The sequence below is a fragment of the Dipodomys spectabilis genome, unplaced genomic scaffold (assembly GCF_019054845.1).
Source record: "Dipodomys spectabilis isolate Male_0828 unplaced genomic scaffold, ASM1905484v1 ptg000335l, whole genome shotgun sequence".
Classification (NCBI taxonomy): Eukaryota; Metazoa; Chordata; class Mammalia; order Rodentia; family Heteromyidae; genus Dipodomys; species Dipodomys spectabilis.
This window is the reverse complement of record NW_024871012.1, coordinates 1,093,472-1,115,627: the sequence shown is the minus strand read 5'-3', so window position 1 is coordinate 1,115,627 and position 22,156 is coordinate 1,093,472. Positions and strand designations below refer to the sequence as shown.

At 45.4% G+C, this 22,156-nt stretch overlaps 1 protein-coding gene across 1 annotated transcript; it reads left to right on the top strand.

Annotated features, from left to right (window-relative positions):
- Nucleotides 1–246: 246 nt before the first annotated feature.
- Rfk (riboflavin kinase) lies at nt 247–7,722 on the top strand. The gene is made up of 4 exons (XM_042665615.1): nt 247–441; nt 1,452–1,603; nt 6,332–6,434; nt 7,586–7,722. The coding sequence occupies exons 1-4, from the start codon at nt 360–362 to the stop codon at nt 7,714–7,716; spliced, it is 468 nt and encodes a 155-aa protein (XP_042521549.1). The 5' UTR covers nt 247–359; the 3' UTR covers nt 7,717–7,722.
- The last annotated feature ends 14,434 nt before the right edge of the window (nt 7,723–22,156 follow it).

The window sequence follows — 22,156 nt, the reverse complement described above, 5'->3', positions numbered from 1 at the left end:
CCCTCCACCGGCCACATCCACGCTTACTTCGGCAGCCGCACCTGCGCGGGCGTCTGGCGGCTTCTCCTCGGGTAGCACCGCGGCGAGTCGTGGGTCGGCCCGCCCGGCCTCCAGCCTCCGCCCGCCCGGCCTCCAGCCTCCGCCCGCCGGGCCTCCAGCCTCCGCCCGCCCGGCCTCCAGCCTCCGCCCGCCGGGCCTCCGGCCTCCGCCCGCCCGGCCTCCAGCTTCCGCCCGCCGAGCCTCCGCCCGCCCGGCCCCCCGCCCCCGGCTGGCCCGCCGGCCCGGGCCGCGCCTCCCCCACGGCGGCGCCGCCGGCCGCGCGGACCGGGTCCCCGCCCGCGTCCCCCACGGAGCGCGTCATGCGGAGCCTGCCGTACTTCTGCCGCGGCCAGGTGGTGCGGGGCTTCGGCCGCGGCTCCCGGCAGCTCGGCATCCCCACGGGTGAGCGCGGGCCGGGCGCGGGGAGGCCTGGCGGCCGGGCGGGCGGAGGCTGGAGGCCGGGCGGGCCGACCGCGCCCTGGCACGGGAGCCCCGCGGGCGGCGACGCTGGGCAGAGCCCCCCCCCAGCCCGGCCCCGGCGGCTGGCGCGACCCTTGACCCCCGGGAAGGCCCCGGCCCCGGACGCCGCCCGGGGGCAGGTAGTTGGGCGAAGGCTGACTCCCAGGTCTTCGCCTGTCTGCCAGTTGGGGGCCCGAGGTTGCCCTTTGACCTGTTCACCCAGCCTTTAAGCTTGGGCCTTGCGTTTGGAGTCCTAGGCAGGGCGCACCACCTACTTAGGAAAGAGCGAGTCTAAACATGTTCTTATTTTCTTTTCTTTCATATTTTTATTCATTTTAATTCATTTTTTTCCCTTGCCAGTCCTGGGGCTTGAACTCGCGGCCCGGGCGCTGCCCCCGAGCTGCTTTCGCTCAAGGCTCGCCCTCTACCACGTGAGCCACAGCGCCATGTGCAGCTTTTTCCGTGTGTGTGGTGCTGAGGAGTCCATTCCAGGGCTTCACGCATGCTGGGCAAGCACGCTACCACCGAGCCACAGCCCCACTCCCTTATTTTCACAGACAAGGTCCTGCGGGTCGCCCAGGCTGAGTCTGAACTCCTGGGGTCAAACCATCCACCTGCCTGCCAGGCTTAGCTGGGACCTCAGACTTGGTGACCTCCAGCAGGCCTCCTGCATCATTTATATCAATCGCTGTTTCCTTCCACCAAGAGTGTTTTCAGTTCTTTTTGTTTGAGAGACGTATAAACCTTATATGCCTTCTACCTTGTTCCTTACCTGCCCATATCAGGAGGAGAAAGAAATGTAGAACTAGCCAGTATGAGATTGGTCATCACGATTAAGGCTCTAGACATCTTGTGTATAATATTCAGACTGGTTTTACATGTGATTTTTAAAAAAAAATCAGTATGTAATATGATGAAACCTTTTTAATACCCTGAATGTTTCTATCATGCAGCTAATTTTCCTGAGCAAGTAGTAGACAATCTCCCTGCTGATGTATCCACTGGCATTTATTATGGTTGGGCCAGTGTTGGAAGCGGTGATGTCCACAAAATGGTGGTGAGCATTGGATGGAACCCGTACTATAAGAATTTGAAAAAGTCCATGGTAAGAATTGTGTTTTGCTAACTAACTGCAGACAGGTTGATGATTTAGAGTCACAGGCTGCATTTAATGCACATAGAACTTTTCAGTACTAAGTACAAGATAGCACAAATACTCATTCTCGGCCGCATACTTGAAGAATGTGAGAGTGAAGTATTTCTGTACCAGTATTGCATACCTGTAGTCCAGGACTCAGGAGGCTGGGGCAGGAGGAAATGAGTCCAGGCTGGTGCTGGGAAGCATTTCATTATTATTTGACTTGGGTATCGTTTTCCATCCTTTTACTATAAGCATGTTGGTGTCTTCACATCCGAAGTGAGTTGTCTGATAGGCAGCATATAATTAGATTACTGTTTTTTAAAATTCTGTTTTCCCCATCTCTGCTACCCCACCCAAGCCTGGGGTACTGCCCCTGGGCTCTTTTGCTCAAGGCTAGTGCACTCTACCATCTTCATCCACAGTGCTACTTTCAGTTTTCTGGTGGTTAATTGGAGATAAGAGTTTCATAGACAATCCTGCCTGGACTGGCTTTGAACCATGATCCTCAGATCTCAACCTCCTGAGTAGCTAGGATTTCCAGTGTGAGCCATCATCTCTGCCTTCTAGTAGGAGAATTTAATCCATTTATATTTAATTGCAGACAAGGAGGGATTTCTTTTTTTTTTTTTGTCTATTTATCTTTTTTTGGTGCTGGTCTTGGAGCTTGAACCTAGGGACTGGACACTGTCCCCGAACTTCCTTGCTCAAGGCCAGCACTTATTATTACTACCACACCTCCACTTTTGGCTTTTGCGTGGTTAATTGGAGGTAAAAATCTCAGGGACTTTCTTGCCTGGGTTGGCTTCCAACCATGGTCCTTAAATTTCAGCTTCCTAAGCTGCTAGAATTACAGGTGTGAGCCACCAGTGCTCAGCTCTATTTGTCCTCTTTTGTCATTTCCTTTGTAACTTTATATTGTTAAATTTTGATCATGGGGCTTGAACTCAGGGCCTGGGTACTATCCCTGAGCTTTTGCTCAAGGCCAATGCTTTACCATTTGAGCCACAGCTCTACTTTTTTTTTTTTTGATAGTTTAGTGGAGATCAAAGTCTACAGACTTTCCTACCAGGGCTGGCTTTGAAGCTCGATCTTCAGATCTCAGCCTCCAGAGTAGCTAGGATTACAAGGGTGAGATACCAGTGCTCTGCACTTTTGTTTTACTTTTATATTTTTTATTTTATTTGTTTATTTTGTTGGTCATGGGGCCTGAGCCTGGGCGCCATCCCTGAGCTCTTCAGTTCAAGGTGAACACTCTATCACTTAAGCTGTAGCACCACTTCTGGCTTTTTCTGCTTATGTGGTGCTGAGGGATTGAACCCAGGGCCTCATGCATGCAAGGCAAGCACTCTACCACTGAGCCCCTTTCCCAGCCCTACATTTTTTTTTTTATAGTGACACATTTTTATTCTCATTCTGTTTTGTATATTTTCTTGTTACCTTTAACATCCTAAAATTTTGTAAGTATAATTTGAGTTCATACTAACTTCAGCAGTATAAGAAATTAGAAAAAACATCTATAGATTGTGTGACAGACAAGTTTTTTTGGTGCATTTTAAAGTCACGTAGATGAGAAAAAGTAGTTACAACCCACAGTTACAATAATACTTTCATAATTGCTTATTTATTTACACTAATTTACACTTTACTGATTGCTTTGTAAAGTACAGAACGGCTTACTACAGGGATAATGCCACTTGATGTGTGTATATTTCTTTCTCAAGCTCCCTCCAAACCCGGTGGCTTTTTACCCAGGCCCAAATGCATGTTAAACACTGTACCACAGAGCTACCCGCCCCCTCTGAGCCTCTTTGCAAAATCACCTTCAGGGTAGAGGGTTTCTTTGTATGTGTTCCACTTTTTCTGCAGGATCCCTACAGCTTAAATATTTTATTTGTTGGATTTGGCTTAATCTTTTGTTAGCCCAAGTGAAATACAAAAACAGATTTGTAGGAATCTAAATTTTAACTTCCTTGCAAAGTTAATAAGACAGAAGTGTGTCACAGTTGGAAAACCACAGAACTAAGTGCTGATATAAGCAATAATAACCAAGCCATAATGATGTACAACTATTGAATATTTTCAGAAAAGGGAGGAGGGGCTAGCCCTTGAGCTATTCAGATAACAGGAATTCCTGTTGAGCCATTTAAGAGATGCCCTAGAAATCCTTTGAAAATTAGGAGAACCTCCCACTGATAAGATGTTCATACATTTCAGAGCTCCACCCCTTTGGCTTTTTGCCAGAAATGAATAACTGAAATGCCCATTCAAGTCTTTTGCCTTTATTAAAAATTTTTATTGTGATAGGATCTTGAAGTTCTTATCATAGCTTAAATTTAATTCTTTTGTTGGGACTATGTAGTTAAATGTCTAGAGTGGGTTTATTTTTTAAAACTCATTGGCGGCTTTCCTTTTCCTTTTTTGTTTTTTTTCTCTCTAGTGCTGGGATTGAACCCAGGGTCCTAATCATACTAGATAAATGCTCTACCACTAAGGTACATCTCTAGGTCCCTGAGTCTTAACTTCAATAATGACCCAGCTCATTTTTCAGTAAGGATTGTTTTTTCCTAGCTACTCAGAGGCCAACATACCAAGGTTCGAGTCCAAAGACAGCAGAAATAAGACAGTCTTGGAGACTCCTCCGGTGAACCAGCAAAAACTCAGGCTGGAGGCATTGCCAAGTGGCACAGCCACCAGGTGTGAACAATAAAGGGAAGGAAGAGTGTGAGGCTCTGAGTTCTAGCCTGGTATTGGGAAAAAAAGTAAGAAACCTTTTTTTTTTTGCTGGTCATGAGGCCTGAACTCTGGGCCTGGGCGCTGTCCCTCAGCTCTTGAGCCCAAGGCTAGCGCTCTACCACTGGAACCACAGCGCTCCTTCCGGCTTTTTCTGCTTCTGTGGTGCTGAGGAATCGAACCCAGGGCCTCACGCATGCGAGGCAAGCACTCTACCACTGAGCCACCTTCCCAGCCCAAGAAATCTTTCTTAAGTGAAGGTCAAGAAGATACTTTTTCTGTTAAAAGCTGATTTGTGTCTTAAATGATCATTAATGACAGCACTAGGGACCCCACACGTGGATGTGTGGAGTCATTCTGCCGCTGAGCCACCTTCCCAGCCCACCCAGAGTGATGTGGGAGCATAGTATGCAATAGGAGTCAACGTGAATTTTTTTCTGAGGATCTGGCGTTGACCCAGCGCTGCAGTGTCACCTGAGCTTTCACAGGCATGTTGTCCGCTTGTCTGTCAGGGTGTCAGTTCCCATAGTGCCCTCTCAGGTCCTCAGATCTGTTGTGAAAACGCTCCTGGATTTTTAAATTTTATTCTGTTGTTTTTGTGGAGGTGACATTTGTGTGAGTCAGTACGGAGTACATTCCCTTTCGCACAGCGCCATCAGTTCTCGTCCCACTCTCTCCCTGCTCCCATCCCTATCTACAAGTTGCATAGTTCACGTTCACCAGTGCCCACTACGTCCAGTTTGGTTTTTGATGTTTCTTGAGGGTACCTCTGGCCTTTCTCTCATGTCAGTTTTAGAATAGCTTGTCCGTTTCTGCCAGCTAGGATTTCCGTTTGGCTAACTTTGAATCATTCACTTGTTTTAGAGAGAGTAGATCAGTTTCGGGAAGATGGAATTTTTTTACTCATCCCATCCTGTATCATAACTGACAATCCACTTTTCCCCAGTTTTTGAGTAGACAGAAGATATGGAATGATAAGTTACTTCTGTCCCCCTCTAAGGGTATATGCATATTAGAGACTGTGTGCAAAGGGATTTCCCTCTAGATAGAGAACATAGAAAAGTGGGCCCACATTACCCCCATCTTAAAAGATCACAAGCAGCCTCACATCTCTGCTCTCAGCACTCCAGAGGCAAGGGGATCTTGAGTTCTAGGCCAGCCTGAGCAGATAGTGAGACCCTGTCTCAAAACACCAGGGACTGGATGTGTAGCTTAGTGCTAGCGTGCGTCTGCTTCCTTGCGTTATGAAGTCCTGGGATTGGTCCCAGCACTGAAGGGGTAGGTGGGAATCAGAACAAGGCAACAACCACCAAGAAAAATAGAAAATTAGGAAAGGCAATTTTATTTTTTTAAGAGAAAAGGTAAAACTTCCCATGATTTTAGTCCCGTATTTATTTCCTTCCTGTTTTTGATCTGGTTCCTATTTTAAGTATACACAGTTCACTTAAGTCATCTCTGTTGTTTTAGTAATTACTCTGAATGATTTAGCTGCACCCTTCTAGATTGGTACATAGATTAGATTTCCTCAAGTCAAGAGCTTCAAAATAAACCTTAGGATAGATGTTTCTAAATGTTTACACCTTTGCTGTTTCTGATCCCATCATCCTAGTCTAGATGACTCTGTTCTGTCTTTGGTCAGCCTCTGAAGGGTTGGGTGTCCAGCCCTGCTTGCCTTTTAATCTCAGCTTTCTTCTTTTAGGCAGTCTGTTGAAACTTAGATGATTTATCTGTGCTGGAGAAGTTACTAAGCAGTGAACCATATCCTAGTTTTGGTATAATCCATCCACTAACCCACTTAGGGCTGTATATAAGGTTAGGACAGAAATGATGGGAGAATTGGTCTTTAAAATTTTAGTGATTTTTTTTTTTCATTTTAATTGATCCCCCATAAACTTGAAGATGTATTTTAAAATTTGTATTTATTATGGTCTCATGGTCATCTTCTCAACATTTTATTTTTAGGAAACCCATATCATGCATACTTTCAAAGAAGACTTCTATGGGGAAATCCTCAATGTGGCCATTGTTGGCTACCTCAGACCAGAAAAGAACTTTGATTCTTTAGGTGAGTTCTCAGGTTGACCTTCTGTTACTTATAGCTAGTGATAACGAGGGTGTGACATGACATTTGAGCAATTCATATGCAGCAAGTACTATCTTTAGTGTTCCATATGAGTTCTTTTTCTAGAACTATTATTGACGAATTCTTTTGCCCACTTCATAGAGGTGGAAATTGACACACACAAGTAATTTTCCCCACACCACTCTTAGTGTAGTTTTGTTTCTGTATAACTGAGTACCTGGCTGGTAATTCATAAAGAACAGATGTTCACCCAGCTCTTGGTTCTGGAGCCTGGAATCCCAAGACCACGTGCTGGCAGCTGGCGTGCAGCTGGTGAGAGCCTTTTGCTGTTGAACAAGAGTGCTAGCAAGACTTAACTTTTGTAACAGGGCTACTTCCCTGATAACCTGTTAATCCAGCCGCCCTCATAACCCCGTTACCTCCCCACAGCTCCCCTTCCAAATGTCATCAACATGATTTTTGAGCAGTTTTCAATATAGGAACTGCGCAGTAGTTACATGTAAGTGGTGGAGCCTAGAGTCCATCCCAGCAGGCTGGCTGCCTTTCTTAAGCAGGAAGTTAATGAGATTTTTCAAAATGCCTCTAGTGGAAGGGGCAGCAGTCACAGTGGACATTAGTTTTAGATGTTATCATGGTATTTGTTAGTACTTAATTATAGTTTCTTTCTGATGCTGGTGGCTCACTCCTGTAATCCTGCCTGCTCAGGAGGCTGAGATCCAATGATGCAGTACAAGGCCAGCCAGAAAACCAGAAGTGGCACTGTGGCTGAAAGTGGTGTAGTGCTAGCAGCCTTGAGCAAAAGAGCTCAGGGACAGCACCCAGGCCCTGCGCTTAAGCCCTACTCCCAACAAAAACAAACAAACAAACAAATAAATAGTTTCTTTTACAACTGTAATATCCAAAAAAAGAGATAGTAGCTTCTTCTGTTGGGCATTTTCAGTATATGTTTGTGCCTGTGCTTTTCTGTATGAAATTTCAAGATGAGGGATAGCCTTTCTGTACCATTGACTTTTACTTACGTATGGAAAAAGAGAACAAACACTGGGCCTGGGCCACCGTCAGAGTTAGGACTGGAGTCGCTGCAAACATAGCAGCAGTTTCCTGTCATCTTAACCGGTGTGCTCTCTTTGCAGACTCTCTCATTGCAGCCATTCAAGGGGATATTGAAGAAGCCAAGCGGCTGCTGGAATCCCCAGAGCACTTGAAGCTCAAAAATGACAGTTTTTTCCAGGTCTCTAAAGGAAAGATTATGAATGGTCACTGATAAAAGGAAAAAAGTACCTTTCTTTGTTTCTTCTGTTCTCTAGTATCTCACTGGTCATAACTATGCAGCCCCATCCTGGTTTTGTGTGAAAGTCAGACATTGTCCTATGGCCATGACTGAGTTCTGACATTACATGAAGTTGCCCTGTTAATGTATGCTTCAGTGCTGTCAAAAACCCACCAGACTGCAGTACTCAAAAAAAAAAAAAAAATCAAGACTTTTCAATGTGATGTTGATTAAAATGAATCACTAGAAGGATCCTAAGTGTCTTATGATGGAAACAGAGCATATATACATATGGGTAAACACAACAGGTTGCTAATTTGAGGTGAGAATTCCAGTTCTCATCATAGGATGCCAACCTGTACCTGTGTAGCCTGTGCTGCTCCACAGAAGACTTGAAAATTGAAGCTTGATAATTTACTTTAAGCCTAGGGAGGAGGAGCATCCAGAATGTATTTTTGGTATTTGTGAGCCTTCATGGTTATGACAGTCATGAAGAATTCTGTGCATGTTTTTCCTCTCTTCCCTTAGGAGGTGGTTCACTGTGCTGTGTATGAACCTCTGAGACCTGCCTCAGCCCTAAGCGGCCTAGTCTCCCTCTGCCTGCTGGGTTTTGGAAGACTCTTAAGATGAATGTTGTTTTGATTCTGCAGGTCTTGCTTTGATGTTATATAATATTTCTTTCTTCTCTTGCTGTTCGGTTCTGGGGATTGAGTCAGGACCTCAAGTGTGCTGCGCTACACACGCCCTCTTCTATACTCCGGGCTCTCTTCTTTTGAAGAAGTTAGTCCTCCTTTAACTTTTTTTTTTTTTTAACTTCGGTTCTTTTTCTTTCTAGAGGTGATGAACCTTTTTCTGGCCAAGGGCTATTTGGATGTTTATCACATTCCAGGCCATACAAAATTATTAATATAGGCAGACAGGCCAAAGCATACATGTCTGTTCCGACATGTACCAGTTGATCTGTGGGGCCTCATACAGCCCATGGGCAAATGAGCATTTGTTTTTCCCACTCAGACCACCCTGCAGGGTGTACACCTAAGAGACTAGATCTGTCCACCTGATTCTGGCCCATGTCAGTAAGAGCAGTGGCTAAATGCCTATTTGTATTGGATTTTTAGAAAAAAGAAATCAGTTTATCTTTATATGACTTTCTGATCTAAAGTAACAGATAGCATTGATGAGTATGTACCAGTTTGTTAAAGAATAAAAAATGTTTTTTTCCCCCCTGAGGAAACTATTTATTAACCAATTAAACTATGAAATAGTTGGAAGGTTGTTTTTAATGTGATTATATGTTTGGAGCCAAGGAGGCTGTTAGAGTGGAGTCCGCTCCTTGAGGTTCAGTGAGAGGCTGAAGAGCACTTACAGATAAAGTGACGTATTGTTACGTTTTGTTTTTTTATCCTACTGATCCTTTCATTTAGAGTAGAGAAAATAGGAAGTTTGGGCTATTTAGGGAATTAAATTGCAGATTGCGCTGTGCTGGCCAGGTCATTTTTCACCTTCATGGAGATGTGTTGATGGGCAGGCAGGTGACAGGAGAGATTCAGGTATGTAGAAGTTAGATCACTCTCTTACAGTTACAGGAAGCAGGTAGAAAGTATATTAAAGCTTCTGTAACTGAGGGATTAAGAGGAATTTGAATTTAGGGAAAATGATGCAGTTTGTGGCCTTTTCATTTCATATATATACACACACACATACACACGTATGTACACTCATATACACATAGATAGATGTGTATCTTTTGCCCCATCTTCGGTGTAGGGAATGGTCTTATGAATGCTAGGCAGATCATCTGTGAGCTGCATCCAGCCCCAGCCCTAAACCCGTCATAACATTAGAAATCCTACTGGAAAACGGGCCTCCGTCACCAGAAGCTGTATGAAGTGTAAGCACACATTTGTGTGCGTTGCGTCGGAGTGGCCTTTGCTAACACCGTGGGGATGTTCTTTGTCCTGCCACCTTGCGTTTTCTTAGCCATTGCTTTTGCACATCGCGTAGTGTGTTTAGGGGTCAGTTAATTGTCCATGTTCTCAAGAGATTTACATTGTGTCGATCTGTAGGAGTTCCAGTCTGACTAGTCTGAATGTTTTCAGGCCCTGAAATAAATGTTGAGTGATAAAGTTGTTTTCGTTTTGTGTCTCCTTATTTGCATCTTTCCCTTATCTGTTGAAGTTTCCGGTTTGCTAGTTGCTTGTTACCTGACGTGTGTCAAGGGTCCTGGATGGCTGGTGTTTAGGTGGTAGCTGTCCAGGACTTGGCCTTGCTGAGCTGGGTTTTATGCCCCTAGCCAAAGCTCAATGCCTGAGGTTCATTTGGAGAACATTTGTGGGGCATCAATATGCAAAAGTTCACTTCCCCAGCTTGAGAGTTCCTGTTACATTTTGGACTTACAAGAGCCAGAAAAAGGTATTTAAGTTTACCTCCCTTGTAGAATTCCCTCTTTGGAACCTTCATGACTGCCGCTGGCCCTTCGAACTCATCTTCAGCTCAGAAGACTTAACCTGAAGTCAGGGGAATTGCATAGCATGCTTCGGATCTGAGAGGTGTCAGCAAAACTCTGGAAAATTCACGCACCGGTTTTTAACTGCCCTAATTGTATGGACTCTGCAGCAGGCATATTGCACATGAAGGCTCCGTTACTAGGAAAATGCACGCTCCTGCTTGGGTAGATGAGCCTGCGCTTCCTCTCCCCTTGACGTTCACATTCTGTTTTTATTTTTTATTTGTTGGTTGTGGGACTTGAACTCTGGGCCTGGGCGCTGTCCCTCAGCTCTTCAGCTCAAGGCTAGTGCTCTACCACTTGAGCCACAGCATCCACTTCTGGCTTTTTCTGCTTGTGTGATGTGGAGGAATCGAACTTGCTGGCAAGCACTCTGCCACTAAGCCACCTTTCCAGCCCCACACATTCTGTTTTTATATCTATTCTGATTTATGCACAGAATAGTGGCACCACAAGTGCCACTCTGGAAACGGATATATATCCTGAGAGAGTGACCACTTCCAGAGCGTAGGCGGGGTTTTGGGTCTGATTGCAGCTTGGATCCAGGTTAATAAGCACCAGCTCTTGCTGCTACTAACCAAGTTACTCATGGGAATTTCAGATTCATCCTCAAATCCCTGTAGGTATTCTGAACCTTCAAAATAGTTCCTAGGACTACCCAGGGAGTCATTTTGCTTACAGATTTACTAAAGGTATTTTATCTTTATTAAAGATTGCCTATCAAGTATTGTTACCAAATGAATTATTTTTCAAATATGTCTCAAATCTCTCCCGAAGCCAAGAAATCCTGATATGAATATTCCGAGATTCCAAGTACATTTCAAAGCCAGACTTTTCCCTTGGCCTCTACTCTGAACATCGGCCTTGTTCTGTTATAGCACTTTTGTAGGTTTGAGTTATGGTTTTGACGTTTCAGAAAAGGCAGTGCTCCTGAGGGGGGGTAGGAGGGTAGGGGGGTTGGCACATGTCTGCTAACTTATCTGGCAAGAGGATCGAGAATTGGGGGTCAAGTCTGGATATGAAGGCACACACCATCCTAGATGCTCTGGATATGGACATAGGGTGGCAGTTTGAAGCCAGCCCCAGCAAAAATAGGTAAACACACTGTGGTAGCACATGCCTATAGGCCCAGGCCACCAGGTTCAGCTTTTGCAAGACATGGCAACTTCCCCTTTCCTTAACCCTTGGCTTCCTAACAAGAGTGAGCCCCTGGGATCAAGTCAAAATTGATGATCAAACTTCTACCAGATGAGCCATATGTGTTGGTACATGCCTGTAATGTCAGCTTGGGAGGCTGAGCCAAGAGGATTACCAGATTGAGGGTAGCTGGAAATACATAGACACCAAGAACCACTGAAAAAATGTCTTCCCTTAAGTTGTTTCAGGAATTTTGGCCACAACAACACAGGAGTAACCAGTGCAGGTTAATGTCACCAGTGAATCTACAGAGTATTTAAAAATGGTTTTGCTTTGCGTAAGTCACTAAAGTTTAAGTTACTAAGCGTACATTTCCAAGTCAGGGCCACTGAGTAGGGCTGCCAGCCTCTATTAACATTTTGTGGTTAAAGGGGAGCATGAAATAATGTTAGTACCATTTTCTATTATACAGCTGAATGTGAGAGCTGGGAAAACCACACTTGTTTTTTGGACAGTCCTAGGACTTGAACTCGGGGCCTGGGCACTGTCCCTGAGCTTCTTTTGCTCAAGGCTAGCACTCTAATCACTTGAGCCACAGCACCATGTCTGGATTTTTCTGTGTATGTAGTACTGAGGAATCAAACCCAGGGCTTCATGCATACTAGGCAAACACTTTACCACTAAGTCACCTTCCCAGCCCATAAACCACATTTTAAAGTTCATGTCTGTGGGGCTGGGAAGGTGGCTCAATGGTAAAGTGCTTGTCTCCCATGCATGAGGCCCTAGGTTTGATTCCCCAGCACCACATAGGGAGAAAAAGCCAGAAGTGGCGCTGTGGCCCAAGTGGTAGAGCGCTAGCCTTGAACTGAAGAGCTGAGGGACAGCGCCCAGGCCCAGAGTATGTCCAACTTCATCATTACACAAATAAGGTGAGGCTCATTTCATGTCTGAAAAGAATTCTTCCTCTCCCACATAAAACCAGCTTTCTCAGTGTTTTCTTTATGTTGTTGTTTTTTCTTCTCATGGGATAATTTGTCTTTACTGTGGTCTATAAAGTTTCTGAGTTCTATGAGCTTTGACAACGCAGTCATTTCCTCCACATTGGGTGATATGTACACGTTTCTCCCCTTGCTTAGTGTCAGCAGTTCCCTCTTTCCCGCTCATTCCCCCCCCCCTCCCCATTGCTGCCATTGAGCCGCTCAGTTTGTTTTGATCATTGTCCAGAGCAGTTGATGCGTCCCGTCCCGCTGCTGAATGTCCTCCCGTTTCCCCCCTTTTTTGTGTCCTCCTACTCTCCTGTTTCCTCCTCCTATGTTTTTTTAATACTTTTTTATTGTAAAAATACTGTAAGTAAGGTAATGAGTACATTTCCTATCTCGTATTGTTACCTCCTCTGGGCCTGGGCGCTGTCCCTCAGCTCTTCAGCTCAAGGCTAGCGCTCTACCACTTGAGCCACAGCGCCACTTCCGGCTTTTTTCTTTTTTCTTATATGGTACTGAGGAATCGAACCCAGGGCCTCATGCATGCAAGGCAAGCGCTCTACCACTGAGCCACCTTCCCAGCCCTACCTCCTTTGTGTTTTATAGATTTTTTTTGCCAGTCCTGGGGCTTGAACTCAGGGCCTGGGGACTGTCCCTGAGCTTCTTTTCGCTCAAGGCCAGAACTCTACCACTTTTGCCACAGCACCACTTTGGGCTTTTTCTGTGTATGTAATACTGAGGAGCTGAATCCAGGGCCTCATGCACGCTAGGCAAGCGCTCTACCAGTGAGCCACGTTCCATCCCTGCCTTATACATTTTAAAGAGCTCTTTTACCCACCTGGGACAGGAGTAGATGCAGAAGCTGATGCATTTTGCAAGCATTGCTCATTAATCTGAATATATTGGCACAGGTTAGCACCATGAACAGACTAGACTGGTCAGTGCCACCTGGCAGAGGCACACAAGACCTGCTCAGAAAGGCCACATGAGCTATTGAATGGACAGCTTCCACTATTGCTAATTTTTACACTGGGTTCCACAAAGTACACAGCCACTCCCAATGACATGGTTAGTCTTCTGAGAAACCAAACCCAGATAAGTGGCCTGAGAATACTGTTTGGTTCTGCCTGCCTGACTGCCTGGCTGCCTGGGAAGACCAAGAGGTGAACCAAGAAAGCATATTGACATAGCAACATTCAGTTTACACCAGGACTGTCACGTGAGCTGTTGAGGAGAGAGCCTCACCAATGTCTGAAGTCGAGTCTGTCAACAGAAATCCACCAGTAAGGGCATGCAATTTATTTATTAGTAGGCAAATGTCTTTTACAAAGCTCTTTAAAAGTGAAAATGAAGCTGGGAGTGATGAGGCGGGCCTGTAATTCCAGCCCTTGGAAGGTTGATACAGGCTTGTGAATGTGAGGCCAGCCTGGGCTGCATAGCAAGTCAAACAAGAAAGAAAACAAGTGAAAATCAATGCCTTGTTTTTTTGTAAGACAGATCATCCAGATGTTCTATAGCTGTGCTACAGAGGAAGTTACAAAGTCAATAATGGATTCTGGAGTTTGTCCAAAGGGACCATAGGAAGTAAAAATGCTGATCCTAGGCCAGGGAAGAGAGATGTTCTTGGAGCATCCTGGAGCACCAGTCAGAAAGATTTTTCATGTTCCTTCTCAGTCCAGGGATAAATATCACCAAGTCTAACACCAAACTCTCTGTCTGCCAGGTCACTTCCTGATTAGCAAGTTGATTTGGTGTCTGTGTCCCTTTTTTCTAGTACCAGATCAATATTGAGCACGGTTTAAGTCATCTTTATGAGTGAGAATGCAGGCCAAATAAAATCTTTTGACCACTCAACAACCCCGTTTACATAGCTCTGGTTTCCCGCTAAAGTCCAGTGGCCACTGCTTCCTGCAAGGTGTTGGCTTCCTGCTTGTGGGAGAGCACTGTGAGTTGCACATTGTTCTTGCTGGGGCTCAGAAAATAGAACCCAAAGTATAGCTTTACTGAAGGATGCTGCATGCTTCAGAAGTAGCTCAAAGCCTTCTGCTTCTCTGTCTCTCCCTTCTTTTTCTCTCCTGAAGCAAGTCATAGATATTAGAATTCCTCTTCCACAAGACAGGTCATAGAAACTTTTACTTCTTTCCCTCAAAGCAAGCCATAATACTTATACTTAAATAATTCAACTTAGAATTAGATTCTAACCTCCCTTTATCTGTATTTCTGCCTAGAAAATGGACATCAAGAAAATATGAGCTGGGCGCCAGTGGCTCACACCTATAATCCTAGTTACTCCGGAGGCTGAGATCTGAGGATTGGGGTTCTAAGCCAGTCCAGGCAGGAAAGTCCAGGAGACTCTTAATTCCAATGACCCACTAGAAAACTGGAAGTGGAGCTATAGGTTAAAGTGGTAGAGCATTAGCCTTGAGTGAAAGCTCAGGGATAGTGCCCAGTCAGAGTTCAAAGTCCCAAGACCGAAAAAAAATTTCTGACTTACCTTTGACCTAGTCTTCTGATTCTCTCTCCCTCCCTCCCTCCCTCCCTCCCCCTCTCACTTTCTCTCTCTTTCTCTCTGTATGTCTCTCTATATGTCTATAATCTATCTAATTTTATTTTCATCCACAAGACCTTTGGAAGTATGGGACAATCTACTACTGTTGAGCCAGACCTGTTTTGCTCAATCACATTTTCTTTCCTCTGGGTTTTTTGTTTGTTTTTGAGACCAGGTCTTCATATATAGCTCAGACTGTCCCTGAACTTCAGATCCTCTTGACTTTGAACTTGAGATCCTTTTGTCTTTTCCTCCAAGATTACAGACGTGTATGATAATGAATGTTGACTCTATCCATTAATCTACCTATCACCTATCTCTATCTATCTATCTATTTCTGTCTGTCTGTCTGTCTGTCTGTCATCATCTACTATCTATTTTTGCAGTACTGGGAATGAAACTCTAGGCATGTAACTCTAGAGCATACTAGCCAAATGCTCTACCCCTGAGCTGCATCTCAACTATATAATCCCATTTCTACATAGCTGCCCATGCTTCATTGATCCTCAATATAAAAATAAAGCTCTCCCTAGTTCTTTGGACCTTCATTCTGAAGGTTCATATGTCTCATCAAACATGGACTAACTAAACTTGTTTTAGGCTTTCCCTTTGTTAACCCGTCGCTGTTACAGTAGTGTGGGCTGTGCATCTTGGGCTGGCTGGGACTCTTTTCCTCCCACTGTGTCCTCAACCTAGTCACTTTGAGGAGGAAGGAGGCGGAGGCGGAGGAAGACATCCTCTTGAGTTTTCATCTTTATAATCTTGACAGGTCTACTTTCTTTTCTGTTCTCAAGGTCCTTTTCAAATCCTGTATCCTAACGGTTTTATACACGGTAGAGGTGACAGGAAGTCATTGTCCTTCTCTAGAATTCTCAGTACACTCCTTTAAGATTGCTGGTGGTCAGACTTCTACATCTAGCTTCCCATAACTGGACAGGTGGGAAGCATGGGTTCTCCCATGATTAGGTGATTGTGCTAGTTAGCTTTCCCAGCAGAAACAACTTAGATGTAGGAATATTAAGCGTTGGCCCATGGTTTTGGAGGGTTCAGTTCGTGGTTGCTTGGCCCCATACAGTTAGGCAGAACATCATGACAATCGGAGTATGTGCTAGAGGATCTTCTTCACCTCATGGCAGACAGGAAACAGAGAGAAAGGTTCCAGGAACAAGATAGGAACAAAAGCAGCATCCTATGACCAACTCTTCCAGGTGAGCCCCAGAACCTCCCCAGAATGATGTGCTACCTAGAGGCCTAGTGCTTGGTTCTTGAATTTGTGTGGGATATTTTGTTCAAGCCATAACAGTGATCAAGAGGTAAATCACATTTCTATTAAGAAACTATTTTGGTGGATGGAGTTATGATCACTTCATGGAGAGTGAAAAGTGTTTGTAGACTTCAAAATTCATCAGTGGTCAGACACTTAGTCAAGGTGTTTGTTGGACGTTAGCCCCTTCATCCAAACTGTTAACTATTTGGGCAAAGAATAAACTTTGTTTTCTCCTGGTTTGGGGGTAAATCACTGTTAGGGTTTCTGGAAGAGCAGCCTCCTGTTTCTTGTTACTAAATACATCAGGTTAAAAAGATATCCAGCTAATAATCTACTTGCTTGAAACCACTCCTCAGATTGTATTTGCTTTACAGCGGAGGAAAGCTGAGAGGCTTTGGAGTGGGCAAGTCTGGTTCCAGCTGAAGTTTATAGAGAAGGTTAAATCTGCTTTTCTCCTTTTTCCTGTAATCCTGCTTCACAAATCCTGTCAAAATAATTGGTTTACAGGAAGGAGACTACTGATAAACTAACCCAGCTACTAAAATGGTGGATGGGAAGAAGGAAGGATTAAGTACTTATTGAAATCCTACCAACCAGGCTTTTTAAAAAATACATTCTCTTGTTAGCACCTGTGACGTTTCTCAGCAACCTTGGGAGTCTGGAATGCAAGTTTCTCACACATAGAAGCAAACCGTAGAAGCGCTCAGTGATTTATATAAGGTTCCACACTCGGAAGTGCAACCCAGGAAGCTTTATTTGTGGTGGTGGTGGTGGTGGTTTATTGAGGTTTGAACTCAAAGCCTTCTGCTTGCTAGGCTGGTGCCCTACCACTTGAGTTACAAGTCCAGCTCCCATCCTGAGTTTTTAACCCCCAAACTCATAGCTTCATTAAGTCAAACCATTCCTCCTAAAAGTGAATATAGGGATGATGATGTCAATCATGGTATCATTTACCAAGTTTTTAAAAGTGAAGAAAGAGCTTCACACTGAGGAATGGTTTATGAAAAAACAGAATGAGATGGAATTATTATTTTTAATTTTTTTTGGTGTCAGTCCTGGGGCTTGAACTCTGGGCCTGGTCACTGTCCCTGAGCTTTTTCACTCAGGGTTAGAGCTCTCCCACTTGAACCACAACTCCACTTTCAGCTTTTTGTAGTTCCTTGGAGACTAGAGTTTCATGGACTTTCAAATCTTGGTCCTCAGATCTAAGCCTCTTGAGTAGCTAGGATTACAGGCATGAGCCAAGTGGCCCAGAACCAAGGTCTGTGGACATGAGTGAACTTTCCAAACATTTAGGATCCTTGGTGCCTTGGAAGATAAGAGCATGGAAGGAGGAGCTGATGTGGGGAAGGAAAGGGTCTGCTGAGGTTATAGCGTAATACTTTTGCTTTGTCTCTATTAACTCCAAGGGGCCCAAGTTGGTCCAGGGACTAGTGTCCTTTGTCTTGTCTAGTTGAAGCTGACCTGCAATTTCAAGTTCAAGTTCACAGGCCTCTCATTTTACCTACAATGAGATGGTCAAGCCAGGAACTTGCTTCCCCACACTATTGGATTTTTTTTTTTTTTTTTGGGTCCAGCATGGGGCCTGAACTCTGGGCCTGGGCACTATCCCTCAGCTCTTCAGCTCAAGGCTAGCGCTCTACCACTTGAGCCACAGCACCACTGCCAGTTTTTTTCTTTTTGCTTATGTGGTGCTGAGGAATTGAACCCAGGGCCTCAGGCATGCAAGGCAAGCGCTCTACCACTGAGCCACCTTCCCAGCCCCACACTATTGGATTTTGAAGATCCTATTATTCTCCTAAAACATTTTCCCCATGTTTCCCCAGAACCTCTGATTTTGTGTCAATTTGTTTTTTCTAACAACCCTGCCTCCATTTGTGTTCCAAAGGTTTGTTTCTTTCCCAAGAGTTATTGCAGTGTTTGCATTCTCTGTCACGTCCTGGTGATTTGTATGTATGTATGTATATCTATATCTATCTATCTATCTATCTATCTATATCTGTCTTTCACATCAGTATTAAGCTCTTTGGAGACAGACAATATGGCTTGCTTATCTTTGTTTTCTATGTTTTAGCTCGCAATCATCCACATAGGTTTTTATTTCAGAGAATACTCTCAAAATGGTAGTGAACTTTTATATCTTGCTTAAAACGATATGTAACTATTATAGCATATTTGCATAGCATTTGTAAACTTGCTTTTGAAGTGTTGTCATTTTAAATCATAAACAAAAACATCTTTCATTCTAAAAATTTCCAATGTGAAATTGGTGAATTCAAATAGAACAAATACTTGGAAGACTCTTGGTTCATTTTGCTGTAGTTGAGCCAGTCACCAAAGAGTTTTATTGGCTGTGGTAGGCAGAATCCTAAAATTTCCCACTCTCCCAAACCTTACAAGATTTCTCATCACAAATAATCCCCAGCACTGAAGATGATAAAACAGTGTGCTTGTGACTGTGTTGTAGTCAGAGAGATTTCTCATATGGGCCTAACCTAATCACTTGCGCCCTTTAAAAGCAAAATATCAAGCTCAGTATAGTGGCTCACACCTGTAACGCCACTTGGGGGGGGGGTGGAGGAAGGAGGACGGGGACTTTAAGACAAATTTATTCTATCTGCCAAGTCCTAGGCCAGACTGGACTACATAAGCAAGACATTGTCTCGAGATGAGACATTGTCTCTAAATAAGTTAAGAAAGCTAATAAGTAAATAAATAAATGCATAAGCTTCCTCTACCTAGTGGTACAAGGAAAGCTTTGGAAGGAAGGAAGGAAGGAAGGAAGGAAGGAAGGGAGGAAGGGAGGAAGGGAGGAAGGAAGGAAGGAAGGAAGGAAGGAAGGAAGGAAGGATTCAATGCATGGTTCCTGGCTTTGGTGTGGAGGAGGTTGTGTAGAAAACTAGAGATTTGCCTCTAAGAGCTGAAAGTGACCCCCTGACTGACAGCCAGGAAAGAAACTTCAGCCGGACAGCCATACCAGACAGAACCTGCCAATCATCTTGGAAAGCAATCTTCTCCAGCGCCTCCTGGGAGAAATGCAGCCTGCCTGACACTTGGTTTTGCTCCTGTGAGGACTTAGATAGAGAACCCAGAGACGCTTCACCTATAAAACTGTGAGATCATACATGAATGTTGTTCTAAGCAGCTGACGTCATGGTGATCTGTACATAGTCATGGGAAATATGCACATTTGCTTATTGTAGTACCCAGTGCAGCTGGTTCTCTGGGTTCCCAGGTTCAGAAGGAAGCGGTGCAGAGAGTGCTCAGACAAACCTTGTCTCTACTAACCGGATAAAGCCTTTCCCTCATCCTCCTTCCCTAAACAGTCCAGTATAACAAGGATTTGCGTGGCATTTACACTGTATTAGGTGTCATCTATCACTGAGATGTAATATAAACTCTACCAGAGGATGTGTGTAGGTTACACGCACATGAAAGGTTTTGAACATCCTTGGATCTGGGTATCCACGAGGCTCCTAGAACCAGTTCCCGAAGGGTGACAGGGATGGCTGCAATGGCCATGGGGAACAGAAACTCTAGAACGACAGGCTGTCAACCAGAACAGCCTTGCTACAGAAACTTCCCAGACACTTTGTGTTTAGCATGGAGATGGAGAAACTGGAACAAGAGAGCGGGAAACACAGACTGCAACTGGGGCTTCAGCTATGAGCAGAATGAGTCAGCATTGACCAATGAGAAGAGTTGGCTGCCCTTGAGCAAAGGGAAGGGCAGGTTTTGGTTGGTGTGCTGGCCTGGGCAGACAGAGGGTCACTGACTTCCTGTAGAGCATTAAGTGATTTAGCTCTGAAGGTGGCATGGAAGACACTAACTGTGTTTTCCAACCGGATCAGGCAAAGATCCAGGGGTTCATTTGCCTGAAGTCCCCTCGTGCTTGCCCATAACTCCCTCAGAATTCATTCTGATGGCTGTGTGTGTTGGGGGAGGTACTGGTGTTTGCATTCAGGATCTCAAGCACTCACTTGGTTGTTTTTGTTGCTCAGGGTTACTCCTTGAGCCACACCTCCACTTCTGGCTTTTTGCTAGTTAGTTAGATAAGGATTTCTTGTATTTGTCTTTTCTGGGCTGGCTTTGAACCTCTATCCTCAGATCTGAGGCTGAGGCACCAGTGTCTGGCCAGATTGATGGCTTTTCCTTGATCTTTTTGACTGCTTGTGAAGATGAGAAAAGCATTTTTTCTTCTTCTTCAAGACGGACTCTCTGTGTAGTTCAGACTGACCATGTAATTCTCCTCCCTCAGTCTGGGAGGACAGGCCTGGGATACCAGGCCAGCTAAAAATGTTATTTGTTGATGTTGCCTTCGCATAGCACTGGAGAACTGTTCGGATGCTTGAGGAAAGTATAGGGGTTCGTGATCAAGTTCCTGTCCTTGGAAGGCCCCTGTATGTTGTCAGGCAGTGGATAAATCAGAGGGACAATGACAAGTTGAGCCCATAACATTGCAAGGTTATCTGGAGGGCGTACTGGCAACTGGGGCTCTCTAGAGTGTTATCTAGAAGAAAACCTGCTTCCTGCTTGTGTACTTCTGTTCCTTGGAAGACTGGTCATCTGAGGACAAAGTTAGCTAAGGTGATGATGTCATTGCTTGTGTAGTCTAACCTACAAACGCCTTGCCCCAAGGCAATCAGGGCTGATAAAAGGGGCCTCCTCAGAGTGTTCAGTATTTCCTGGAACTCCCGCGTAATGCTGAGTAGATCACTGGTAGGGCTGGGAATGTGGCTTAGTGGTGCTTGTCTAGCATGCATGAAATCCTGGGTTCGATTCCTCAGCACCATGTACACAGAAAAAGCCTGAAGTGGCACTGTAGCTTAAGTGGGAGAGTGCTAGCCTTGAGCAGAAGAAGCTCAGGGACAGCGTCCAGGCCCTGAGTTCAAGTGCCAGGACTGGCAAAAAAAAAAAAAAGGAATCATTAGTAAGGAACACTTGGGAGGGACAGAGGTGCCAGTTATTTTGCCGGATGCCCCAGACCTCAGCAGGGCAGTGCACGTAGGCCCACTAGCTTTCCTGCTGGGTAGTTTCAACAAACCCTATATTTTATACCAGGTGCTCCTGGCTCATGCCTGTCATCAGTGCTGTGTGGTGGACTGTGATCGAAAGGATTGACGTTCCAAGACCAGGCAGGGTTGAAAAGTTCCCAAGACTCCAGCACAGTGAAAGACGCGGTCATCCATGCCAGGCAGGAAGTGAAAATTGGGAGGATCTAGGACCAGTCAACCTGAGTGCTGGGAACAGGGATTTTCAAAGATGGGCAGGAATTTTCCAGCTACTCCAAGTCGGGGGACGAAGCTTCCCAGGATAGTGAACAATATGTTCCCAAGGAGCAGCTGGGGGAATAGGAGGAGCTGGGGGAATAGGAGGAGCTGGGGACTTGGAGGAGCTGGGGACTTGGAGGAGCTGGGGAGTAGGAGGAGCTGGGGAATAGGAGGAGCTGGGGAATAGGAGGAGCTAGGGAACAGGAGGAGCTGGGGGAATAGGAGGAGCTGGGGACTTGGAGGAGCTGGGGAATAGGAGGAGCTAGGGACTAGGAGGAGCTGGGGAATAGGAGGAGCTGGGGGAATAGGAGGAGCTGGGGACTTGGAGGAGCTGGGGAATAGGAGGAGCTGGGGGAATAGGAGGAGCTGGGGGAATAGGAGGAGCTGGGGACTTGGAGGAGCTGGGGACTAGGAGGAGCTGGGGAATAGGAGGAGCTGGGGAAACAGGAGGAGCTGGGGGAATAGGAGGAGCTGGGGACTTGGAGGAGCTGGGGAATAGGAGGAGCTGGGGGAACAGGAGGAGCTGGGGGAACAGGAGGAGCTGGGGAATAGGAGGAGCTGGGGACTAGGAGGAGCTGGGGAATTGGAGGAGCTGGGGAATAGGAGGAGCTGGGGAATAGGAGGAGCTGGGGAATAGGAGGAACTGGGGAATAGGAGGAGCTGGGGGAATAGGAGGAGCTGGGGACTTGGAGGAGCTGGGGACTAGGAGGAGCTGGGGAATAGGAG

Coding starts and splice junctions, on each gene's coding strand:
- Rfk (XM_042665615.1), top strand. CDS start 360: ATGCGGAGCCTGCCGTACTTCTGCCGCGGCCAGGTGGTGCGGGGCTTC. Junction 442..1,451: donor GCAGCTCGGCATCCCCACGG/GTGAGCGCGGGC, acceptor TCTATCATGCAG/CTAATTTTCCTGAGCAAGTA. Junction 1,604..6,331: donor AGAATTTGAAAAAGTCCATG/GTAAGAATTGTG, acceptor TTTTATTTTTAG/GAAACCCATATCATGCATAC.